The sequence below is a fragment of the Ylistrum balloti genome, unplaced genomic scaffold (assembly GCF_031769215.1).
Source record: "Ylistrum balloti isolate Yb309-2 unplaced genomic scaffold, AGI_CSIRO_Ybal_v1 Utg370018, whole genome shotgun sequence".
NCBI lineage: Eukaryota > Metazoa > Mollusca > Bivalvia > Pectinida > Pectinidae > Ylistrum > Ylistrum balloti.
Window position 1 is genome coordinate 247796 of NW_026782087.1, and position 13091 is coordinate 260886.

At 35.4% G+C, this 13091-nt stretch overlaps 1 protein-coding gene across 1 annotated transcript in view; it reads right to left on the reverse strand.

The window, feature by feature from the left end:
- Positions 1 to 573: 573 nt before the first annotated feature.
- The window catches only part of LOC132548593 (uncharacterized), a 36888-nt gene continuing 24370 nt past the window's right edge, over positions 574 to 13091 (reverse strand). Inside the window, exons 6-13 of the mRNA XM_060212459.1 lie at positions 12147 to 12279; positions 10038 to 10092; positions 8537 to 8707; positions 7688 to 7750; positions 2340 to 2373; positions 2136 to 2205; positions 1008 to 1232; positions 574 to 655 (exon numbers count right to left, since the gene is read on the reverse strand). Coding sequence (XP_060068442.1) covers positions 574 to 655; positions 1008 to 1232; positions 2136 to 2205; positions 2340 to 2373; positions 7688 to 7750; positions 8537 to 8707; positions 10038 to 10092; positions 12147 to 12279 — 833 coding nt within the window. The remainder of the gene's footprint in view (positions 656 to 1007; positions 1233 to 2135; positions 2206 to 2339; positions 2374 to 7687; positions 7751 to 8536; positions 8708 to 10037; positions 10093 to 12146; positions 12280 to 13091) is intronic.

The following is a 13091-nucleotide window of genomic DNA, read 5'->3' on the forward strand; positions in this document are numbered from 1 at the left end:
AAAATAAGATTGGTTGAAAAACAGACTTTCAAAGTAGAAATACTCACTAGATGAAAGATTTACCCGTGAAAAATGTGCGAGAGAAAATAATGAGTTACTGGTATTAGATTTTATCATAGACATCATGATAAAGTAAAATAAAATTTCCCTCACTCTTTTACAAACATGCATAGACATAGTAATAAAACAATGTTGAGGACTTATTTCTTGAGTATTTCTTAACTTATCCATGTCAGAAGTAATATTATCCTGTAACTGAACACTTAAATTGACACGGAAGTTATAGTACTGGCAAAAAGAACTGATTTTTTTCATGATTTGTAAAACACTATGATGGAAATTAAAGAAAATCTCTGTTTTTTGTAAAACTGCCAATTATCTTTCTATATGTTTGAAAAAAACCAGCATTAGCTCATAATCTCCTTTAAAGAACCTCTTCAGGCTTGTCAAATGCGCTTCCCTGGCGTTGCTTAACAATGTGTTGTTGTCAAAATTCACAAATACCTACACCTTTGTAATTGTCCTACCAAGATCAGCAACTAGATCTTGAGACATACAAAACATACAGCTTTTTTACTGCGCTTTAGCCTCCTCCTCCTGTTCTAACTCAAGGCCTTTCAATTTCCGGCGCAGGATATCTACCAGTCTTTCTAACCTAAACAAAAACAATATAAGTTTACTGATAGCCATACAGGGAAAATTGATAGATTCTCATACACCCAGATATTACAAATTGATGTAATTTAGATTACCTAGTCTCTCACTGTGTCATCAAACTTAAAGTTTATGAAGACGCTGTCTTTAACAAGTTACGCCTATTTCCTCTCATGTATCTGTCAGTCTGCCAAATTTTTTTATAAAATGGCATTGATAAGAAGGCATTCAAAACTTATTCATAATTCATAATTATCAGAAGATACATGTAGATTTATCATAGAATTAACGCTGAAATACACACATAAACCTAAACAAGCTGTAAGTTGGACGATACATAAAGTGGCACATACTTTACAATTTTGTCTTTGCTCTCCTGATGGGCATGTTCTAGTTTCTGAAGATCTGCCTCCAACTGAATGTTTTCATGTTCAACTTCCCTTAACTGTGCCACACTTGTGTTGCTTTCCTTTTTCTCTTGGCCTCCCTCCCTGTTGCCATCTCTTCCAAGGTTTGAATTTCCACTTTGGAAGGTGTTCACCTGATCATTTGAATCTTTTGATAAAGATTTGTGTAAGCTGAAAAACGAATAAAAGTTTATGATTAACGATTCAGCAGTATAAACCTAGCTTAACGAACACCACATGATTGTTTGGGAGTTAATGCCATGCTCTACCTCACTTGAGTTACCAAAAGTTCACATTTGAGTTAAACACATATACTACCATACACAATTAACTAGTGGTTTACAGAAGTGTAAAAGGATCAATCTACCTTTCATCCCCTAAAGCATGACTTTATCAAAATTACACTACTATCATCAACACAATCTTGGGTAAAAGAAAATAACTTGTCAATTATTCTCACCCATTCTATAGGCCAGGACGGACATGTATGGTAAAGGACCCTTACCTGTAGTAGATACAGATCGTCATGGTGATGACCCTTACCTGTAGTAGATACAAATCATCATGGTGATGACCCTTACCTGTAGTAGATACAGATTGTCATGGTGATGACCCTTACCTGTAGTAGATACAAGTCGTCATGGTGAAGACCCTTACCTGCACTAGATACAGATTGCCATGGTGATGACCCTTACCTGTAGTAGATACAGATCAGCATGGTGATGACCCTTACCTGTAGTAGATACAGATCGTCATGGTGATGACCCTTACCTGTAGTAGATACAAATCGTCATGGTGATGACCCTTACCTGTAGTAGATACAGATTGTCATGGTGATGACCCTTACCTGTAGTAAATACTGATTGTCATGGTGATGACCCTTACCTGCAATAGATACAGATCGTCATGGTGATGACCCTTACCTGCAGTAGATTCAGATTGTCATGGTGATGACCCCTACCTGTAGTAGATACAGATCGTCATGGGATGACCCTTACCTGCAGTAGATACAGATCATCATGGTGATGACCCCTACCTGTAGTAGATACAGATCGTCATGGTGATGACCCTTACCTGTAGTAGATTCGAATTGTCATTATTTCATCCTTCAATTGTTGATTTACCCTTATCTCTCTAGTAGATACTGCAGCAAGTCATGGTGTAATAAATATTAAATTCATCTTCACACTGTACTCATGAATCCATAAAAAATCATGATCACTTTCATTTGAAAATTCACTACAGATATTTGATAGCTGGAGTTTGGGCCATCAGAACTATCTCTCTCCTGAGTGACTGCTGCAAGTCTGGCCTGTAATAAATATTAAATTCATCTGTCACACTACACTCATGAATCCATAAAAAATCATGATCACTTTCATTCATGAAAATTCACAAATACAGATATTTGATAGTTTTGAGTTCAATGAAGAATTAAGCATCAGAACTGATCAAAACTTTCTTAGGATTTTCTTACCACAGAAGTTCTACTCTGATACTACAAGTATTGACTGACACAAACCTATAGTCCCCTCTGGTAGTACTGGTGGGGACTGACACAGTCCCCTCTGGTAGTACTGGTGGGGACTGACACAGTCCCCTCTGGTAGTACTGGTGGGGACTGACACAAACCTACAGTCCCCTCTGGTAGTACTGGTGGGGACTGACACAAACCTACAGTCCCCTTTGGTAGTACTGGTGGGGACTGACACAAAACTACAGTCCCCTCTGGTAGTACTGGTGGGGACTAACACAAACCGATAGTCCCCTCTGGTAGTACTGGTAGGGACTGACACAAAACTACAGCCCCCTCTGGTAGTACTGTTGGGGACTAACACAAACCTACAGTCCCCTCTGGTAGTACTGGTGGGGACTAACACAAACCGATAGTCCCTTCTGGTAGTACTGGTGGGGACTGACACAAACCTATAGTCCCCTCTGGTAGTATAGGTGGTAATGTTGAACATGATATTTGTCATATAAACTGGTTTACAATACTTGAGATTAGAATTGATAACTGAACATAAATCATGCAGAGCTCTGAGTTACAATGAGAGCGAGAGAAAGGAAAGGGGAGGGAACTCCTGATGTGTATGATGATGTTTATCAGCCAATACAATCCAGAATAATGCTAGGCTTGTGAGTCTCAGTACTGACAGATATTTTGTGGGTCATATACTTCAATACACATTTCCAGTTTTAACAAAAAGACCAACTTCTATAACAAATAAAACCTATACAGAAGCATTATATATTTCAGTTATCTTCAATTTTGAAATGCCTGGAGAACATTATAATTAACTTCAGCCTTGCTTATCTAGGTGTTGTTAGTTAATTACCATGCATCTTTAACTTATAGTTAACATACGGAGCCAACACATCACCCCTGTCTAAATGTTAAGAGGGATGGCTTGTTACAGGACCATAAAGTAGTACTAAATGTTAAATTCATGGCCAATGTAATTAATTAGTACAAGAAGTGAACTGATAGCAAGATAAACACTGTAGTTAATTTAAATACTAAAAAAATAATGATTTCATTCAATGTTCTGTATGAGTTAATATTATCACTGACTCTATTTTAATAAAAGACACAATTGATGTTCACTGATTACACAAAATAATAAGTTTGACATATTTTCTTTTTATTCTGCACTTTTGTAAATTTTATCTATGATCTGTGCATTATCAAGATGGCTGTTGTTTCGTGTAGTGACCGCTGCCTGGACAACACTGGACGACAGAAGTAATCTGGTGACCACTAAAGCCGGTGTCCACGTCTCTCTAATGAATGTTTGTTTTCCTTCACAGGTTAATAGCACCTTATGTAAGAACCTGGTAGTCGGTCAGATAACCTAGTCCCAACCCCTAAACCTCTTACTTATTTCTGTCCCTATGTTTCCCCACAGTATATAATATACAACTATTAAAGTTTTATTAATGTTTCCCCCCAATCTTCAGGTATTGAGGCCAATATCACATGACCCACAGACTACTTAGTGTGGTACAAGTTGCCACAGCGACTTCCCCTGGCAGATTTAATTCAAATCAATCAATGCACCATGACAGGAAAATTCCAATAGCAAAATGTATTAACACAGAGAATTGAACGTTGAAATGTTTATTGAAAATCACAAAAATCTAATAATGAAATATTCAGTATCCATTGTGGATTCATCATGAAGGTTGATAATTACTGACTGAGGAAATAACTTGTATAATGATAAATGGAAACAGTTTTGTAACATTCTATAAATAAAAATCTCTATTGCTTTTAAATATGTATTCAATGTATGATCTATTTTATAATAACTGGGGTTTTTTTTCATAGATTGTTTTCATTTTTTATCTATTAAAAATAGTAATATACAATTTAATTAATGATAAGAATAACAAATGTTCTGGTTCTTAATTCTAAATATATGCAAATCTTTAATATTTTTTCAATTACATATGCATTAAAATTGTACTTGCAAATGCAATTCACTCATTTGTAATAATTTACCTATTACATAAACCATTTGTTATAATTTACCTATTACATAAACCATTTGTTATAATTTAACTATTACATAATCCATTTGTAATAATTTACCTATTACATAAACCATTTGTTATAATTTACCTATTACATAAACCATTTGTTATAGTTTACCTATTACATAAACCATTTGTAATAATTTAACTATTACATAATCCATTTGTTATAATTTACATATTACATAAACCATTTGTAATTAAAATGAATAAAACATTAATAGCCCTAGAAAAATAGAAGTCTATTTCAGTAAATATCAGTAATTTGAAAATAAGAAATATCTGTACTGATTTTTGAAAATGTAATCTAGAATTTTAAATATAAAACAAAAATTAATACAGAACAACCATAGGTAGGGGGACCATTAGATCCTTAATGGTGACTAAACTTTAGCCAACATTTTCCTGTTTTTGTATAGATAGGTAGGTTGGAGTGTTAAATGGTGATCTCTCTGATCCTGATAACAGTAAATATGGTATGGTTTTCTCGTGGCAGTAAGAGACAATATCGGAATACAAAGGAAAACAAATTATGATTGTGTGGAAATATTTGTTGTCCCACAAAACTTAACGATAAACAATAAGGCATTTTCGCATTATAAATAATGTAAATTGCCTCCTTCCTGAACAGACGTAAATAATTACAAAATATATCACATTTCACATTTCATCAAACACAAATCGTTTTCACTTTTTTTTTTAGCCTGAGTGAGATAATTTTAACACACAGAACATGATCATGGAGAAAGTAAGATAACTTTTTTGTACCAGGAGCCTCCATCAGACCTTCGACATTACAACAGCAGTCTATATCTGTGACGACATTTCATATAAACTCATCAGGTATGAATTGTTTAACCCTCACCAATAAAATGATAGCCGAGGTAAGAACAAAATGCAAATTTACACAACACAGTGTATATAAACACTTGACACCCCGGAGAACAGTCGCAATGATAACGCTTGATCGTCAATGATCACAATGTATATTTATATCTGCAGGTAAACCATTCCTTGACTTTAATTCCCATCTGCATAGACTTGAATTGGTACTGTATTCACAAAGGGTAACAATATCGTGTGAAAAAGTGGACCACCTACAATTCACTGGTAAGTTCATTAAAATGGAATTTCGTCACTTTCCCTCGTTGTTATTTTATCCCGCTGATTAGCGTTGTCAGATTGTAGTGTTTGTTCTTGCTGTTTGCCTACATGATGTTGTTCACAAGTTGTACACAAAACCTATTTACCCTGTGTAAAGCTCGAGCCAATCTATGTCAACAGTCTTTAGCTCGTCATGAGATCACATGGCAAACAGGTTGGCCTCAACAAGGCAAATAAACTTTATTCATGACCCTTCATCCTTAAAAACACTCCTACAAAAACATGTGGGTCCGTTGTCAAATCTATAGATCTATCTCTCTATCCTATGCTCGTTATGGAGCGTCACCTCAGTCCTCGGAGCATCACACAACCATCAAATACCCATACGTACAACTGCACACATTTAAAAATGTTTCGTGTTTAAGCTTTGTTTATATTTCAATTGTTTGCTTAAAGCTGTTAAAAAAAGACAATTTGGTTTTTGTGTACATGCAGATCAATCTCTGTTGGTATTTGTCAAACATTAACAGTCAGTAAACCCTATAAACAGTGTTGACAACAATGGTAGAACCGACACAATGGTGGGGACGAGAATCGTAATGGCAGACATACTGTTGTAGCATCACTAATCCCATCCTCACAATATGATTTTGAACACCAATTCAAAATAAAAAGCCTGATATTTTTTTAAGAATTTTTGTTTTGTTTATTCATTTATTCTATCCTGATCTTTTCATCGTCTCTAGTGTGAAATCTGATTGACTATCCAAGTCCTCATGAAAGAACATTTATCGTCGTAATTTTTACATATAAACATTACTTAGTGCAGTTTTTAAACTTCATTGTATTTCATATATAAAGGACAGATTTTTGCTCTCCCTAGAGTCTTTTTTATCATTTAAATTCTCACACAAAGCTTTGAACAAACATAATTGATATTCAAAGAATTTCAGAGCAGTTGAGAAAAAAGCACAATCATTTGGGTTGGGTTTTTGGGAGTGTTATAACGTCAACATTTACAATGGCTCTATTTTAAAGTTACTTTTTTTTTTTTTTCAAACTTTATTTATTTTCCTAAAATGTGATAAAAATGATATTACCCAGACAGATATGAAAATCTGAGAGCTTAAGCAATCTGGACCAGAAAGGTTATGAATTAAATGAAAATCACCATTTGAATCAGGAAAGAGACCAGAAGAATGTTTTAATATGTGTAATATATATTACTGCAGTAAATCATTGTAAATCTGTATTTCACTTATTGGATACAGTTCTACACTGTCTGTGTAATCCTAAAACATCCTTCAGAACAGGCCGAAAAACTCTCGTACTCAACCACACCTGTCAGCTGCACCCAAATAAATCCTGATAAAATCAGATATCATTCTTCTCTTTATCCGTGGGACGGTGAAGTTTTATATTGGAGCTGAACAAGGTAGCCGAAAGTAGAAAACAATAAATAAATAATCAAATACACGTGGGATCAGTGCCAAAATCACCGAACACCAGTTCACTATATGCTGTACAACACAGAATCGTGTTGAAGACAGTTTTGGAGTGAAATCCAAGTCCCCAATAAATACCTAAATATTTGTTTTGGAATCATAAAAGGATTTACTACATAATGCGAGACTTGTTGATATCAAGCGCAATACTACGTAAGAAAACGGCTGACTTTGGCCTGTGATCTGTGGTTAGGAGAAACACAGAGACTGAATTATGTAACAGTATCCCTGGACTTACACCCCTCACCCGTTATTTGCTATTTGATCAGACATGGGACATACATCAATCGATAGCAATGAGAATCGAAATAAATCCGTTTGCGGTGATAGGGGACCAAAATCTTCAGTTATACACACAACAGCTCTGTCACTTCCTTAATGGAGATACAATTGCATGTGATTATATTAATCAGACAGTTTTAAAACACATGTCATAAGTTTGTAACATTTGGTATAAAGATAAAAAATCAAAGTACTAACCTTAAGGTTATGATCAGCTCCCTGCCGTTGCTGCCGGAGAAGTTCCTCTTCGTATCTTCGAGCCTAAAAGAAAAGAACGAAATATCTTTAATGCTACATTTATATTTTCTACTATTCTACTATTATATAAACAAAAAGTAACAAACCCTTGTCTTGTTTTACAAATCATTAAAATATTCAGCCTATATATGTCACTGCAAAGGCCACGCCTATGATAGGTACACATAATTATATTCTATAATTTTTCAACTATAATCTGATTTATCTCCCCTTATCATTGTGATTTCTCAGTGTTTCTAGAGATACCAGACCTTATATCACAACTTTCCATTCTCAATGTTACTAAAGTTACTTGTTATTATAAATTTTAACCTATACTGTTAAGCGTGTTACCTTGCCTTATCATTATAAAATAATAAACTTTCTTACTAGGGTTGTCTCCCCTTATCATTGTGATTTCTCAGTGTTTCTATAGATACCAGACCTTATATCACAACTTTCCATTCTCAATGTTACTAAAGTTACTTGTTATTATAAATTTTATCCTATATTGTTAAGCGTGTTACCTTGCCTTATCATTATAAAATAATAAACTTTCTTACTAGGGTTATCTCCCCTTATCCTGAAAGTTTCCACCCTTAATGTTACTGAGATTATCTCCCCTTTTCATAAAATTATCACCCTCATGGTGATACTGGAGTTATTTACCCTTATCATGATAAGTTATCATCCTTACTGTTAAAATGGTTATCTCCCCTAACAATCAAAGCGTATCCTCCATCTCCTACACTACACTACCTTATTACCTGGGGTATATGACCACCACCCCTATATTGAGCAGAACAATACCTTTGCCAAAGCAGCATCACGTTGTTCCAGTATGACCTGGATTTCTTCCGCAGTAATTTCCTGCTGTCTCCTCTTCCTCAATTCCAGCCTCTGTAGCAGTGTAGTGCACTCCTGTTCCACAGCATCTCCAGAATCAGGTCCTCCAAGCCTGGCCAGAAGCTGCTCCATACCCTAGAGTAGGACCACAGATCTTAGTGTCATACAATAAATACAGTTATACAGACAATGGCAATATATAAACAATGACATATTACAGGCAGTGGCATTATATAGATAGTTAGGTACTACAGGCAGTGGCATTATATAGATAGTTACATATTACAGGCAGTGGCATTATATAGATAGTTACGTATTACAGGCAGTGGCATTATATAGATAGTTACATATTACAGGCAGTGGCATTATATAGATAGTTACGTATTACAGGCAGTGTCATTATATAGATAGTTACATATTACAGGCAGTGGCATTATATAGATAGTTAGTACTACAGGCAGTGGCATTATATAGATAAGTACATATTACAGGCAGTGGCATTATATAGATAGTTACGTATTACAGGCAGTGGCATTACATCAACAATGACATATTACAGGCAGTGGCATTACAAAGACAGTGACATACTGCCGAATGTGGCATTAAGTAGACAGTGACATACTACACAATGTGGCATAATATAGACAGTAATATATTACAGACTGTGGTATAATTTCAGTGTGTGCCTAGTTTTTATTTTACAATCTTGACTTGGGTCAGAAAATCCACCCAATGATAGAAATAGAAGTGGCTACCTACATGTATAAATATGTTCTTTGCTCCATTTTTGCTGACCTGGTGACTAATGTAGGTATGTTGAATAAATCCAACAAATTCCAGTCCTCGACAATATTAACTCTCCTGGATCAAACATGCATTTGTTTATCACACTATCAAAGACATATACAGCATATCCCGGGTTATATAGACTGTGAACCCCTGCTGACTCCACTAGGCCCCAAATCATACCCTGATCAATAACCTTCATAAACTCTACAAAACCAGCTTTGTTACTCTTTCAGTTCTAAGTAATCCTCAACTTTATATTTCAGCATTAATTTTTCTGTCATACTTCCTGTCTGTTACTGGACATTTTTGGATCAATATGTTATTGATATCTAACATTATGATCAAATACCTTGTTCTACATGGCCGATGTATCTCAAACATTGAAGTGAAATTCATATAAGTCTGGTATGATTTTCACACCATAATTGTAACCTGGGCCTGTATCAGCCTCAGACCCAGTCCTCTAAATCAGTCCTCTTATAATTAGCTAAAGGAGGATTCAGATAAAATTTGGTTAAGATTTCTTAACCTGTACCAAGGAGAAATATTTCCCAAAAAGCCATATACCTCTGTACAAGAAACCATGGCAAAATCTCTTTTTATTAATTTGATAATTGTTGTCAAAAGACATGTCACCCAAGTGGAATCACCAGACAAGTTTAATTCTAACACATACCTGGTCTTCTTCATCTAAATCTTCATTGTCTGATCTCTCAGGTGTTCCGTAGCCCCTATAATAACATTAGCACACACTAGTCTATGGTACAAATAATGTAGCATGTATTTCTACTTGTAGCACAAATAGCTAGTTCACACATCTCTGTAACTTATAGCCCACACAGTTCATACATTTCTGTAACATGTTCACACACAGTTCACACATTTCTGTAACATGTTCACACACAGTTCACACATTTCTTTAACATGTAGCCCACACAGTTCACACATTTCTGTAACATGTAGCCCACACAGTTCATACATTTCTGTAACATGTAGCCCACACAGTTCACACATTCCTGTAACATGTAGCCCACACAGTTCATACATTTCTGTAACATGTAGCCCACACAGTTCACACATTTCTGTAACATGTAGCCCACACAGTTCACACATTTCTGTAACATGTAGCCCACACAGTTCATACATTTCTGTAACATGTAGCCCACACAGTTCACACATTTCTGTAACATGTAGCTCACACAGTTCACACATTCCTGTAACATGTAGCCCACACAGTTCACACATTTCTGTAACATGTAGCCCACATAGTTCACACATTCCTGTAACATGTTCACACACAGTTCACACATTTCTGTAACATGTTCACACACAGTTCACACATTTCTGTAACATGTAGCCCAAACAGTTCACATATTTCTGTAACATGTAGCTCACACAGTTCACACATTCCTGTAACATGTAGTCCACATAGTTAACACATTTCTGTAACATGTTCACACACAGTTCACACATTTTGTATCAAGTACAATTCTATCATTTCTAGCACACACAGTTAAAGCTAAGTTCTAAGACTTTCAGCACACACATGTAACACTTTTCTATGACTTCTAGCACGCATGGTTCACTTTTCTATGACTTCTAGCACACATGGTTCACTTTTCTATGACTTTAGCACACATGGTTCACTTTTCTATGACTTAAGCACACATGGTTCACATTTCTATGACTTTAGCACACATGGTTCACTTTTCTATGACTTCTAGCACACATGGTTCACTTTTCTATGACTTCTAGCACACATGGTTCACTTTTCAATGACTTCTAGCACACATGGTTCACTTTTCTATTTTCTATGACTTTAGCACACATGGTTCACTTTTCTATGACTTCTAGCACACATGGTTCACTTTTCTATGACTTCTAGCACACATGGTTCACTTTTCAATGACTTCTAGCACACATGGTTCACTTTTCTATGACTTCTAGCACACATGGTTCACTTTTCTATGACTTCTAGCACACATGGTTCACTTTTCTATGACTTTAGCACACATGGTTCACTTTTCTATGACTTTTAGCACATGTGGTTCACTTTTCTATGACTTCTAGCACACGTGGTTCACTTTTTTATGACATCTAGCACACATGGTTCACTTTTCTATGACTTTAGCACACATGTTTCACTTTTCTATGACTTCTAGCACACGTGGTTCACTTTTTTATGACATCTAGCACACATGGTTCACTTTTCTATGACTTTAGCAGATACAGTTCACACATTTTATATGACTTATAGCACACACACTTTTATATGACTCATAGCACCTGTAGTTCCACAGTTACAGTCCTGTAATATATATGTACATTTCTAAAACACACATCTTAACTTTCTTAAGGCTGAATGATGAATTTATTTAACTTGCAGCACACATATTTCCATGATCCATTAAAACACAGTTTTCTATATCATAAAGTTCAAATATATCTATGACAAAACACAATTTTTAAAGACTTATAGCACACAAGTTTCTATGATGTAACACAAATATATCTATGACAAAACACTATTATTAATGACTTAGCACACAAGTTTCTATGATGTAACACACATATTTCTATGACTAAACACAATTTTTAATGACTTAGCACACAAGTTTCTATGATGTAACACACATATTTCTATGACTAAACACGATTATTAATCATTTAGCATTCAAGCTTCTATCACTTAACACAAATTTCTATGACTTCACGTGAAATATTTTTATGACTAATAACACACATTTCTAGGACTTGAAGCACACAAAGGGTGTTTTCAACTTACTGGTCCTCAAGTCGTATCTCTGCATTACGTAATCTGAGCGAGGCCTCATCTCGCTCCTGATTGGCTACCTTGATTCTGTTCATTAAGGATTCATCTCGCTTCTTCTGAGCAGAGTGGATCTCCTGAACAAGAGCTACAACAGTAAATATACAGAGATGAATTAAATGAAAAATTCCAACAGAAGGTAAGTAGGGTGGTCATTGACTTAGTGGCGATGTGCTTGTCATTTATCTAGGTGACCATGTTTTGATAGCCCAATCCGACATGAAAAAGTACGATGAACCTGCCGTGTGGGGTTCCCTATTCTTGTTTCCTCCCACAGTAAGACCTCTTGCAGACTTCCATCCAGGCCAACAAGAGAGAATTGTAAAGGTTGTAAAATTGTTGTAAAAAACGTAAAGTTTGTGTATCAATATTACAAACTACATCTCTATCGTTATCACAGAAGCTGATAAAGGTAAATCAGTAGTGATAGTAATTAGAGATTTTAATCGTGAATGTTGACACAATATGCGTTGCTGAAGTTAACATATCAGCATGTGATGATTTTGATACAGAAGCACACATACTTATTGATTATCTGATTCAGACCCACAAAGAATGTTTTTACAAGGAGGAAATTTTCTCTAAAATTTTATGCACAAATTATGTTATTTTCATGGCTTGCCTAAAATTCATAAAAGCTAAATTTTAAGTAAAATAGAACAAATCTCTACCTATAAGCCTTTACAATAATATTCCTCATGATCTTGGTCATGAGGTTGAATTCCCAAATTATTAATAAACTATAAACGCTTTAGATAATATTCTCAACCAATTTGGGTTGATCATGTGGCACAGTGGTAACACACTCGCCTTTCACCTAGCCGTCCGGGGTTCGATTCCCGGAACTGGAGTGAAAAGATAAGGGGTCACCTGCCCAGGACGTGGGTTTTCCCCGGGTAC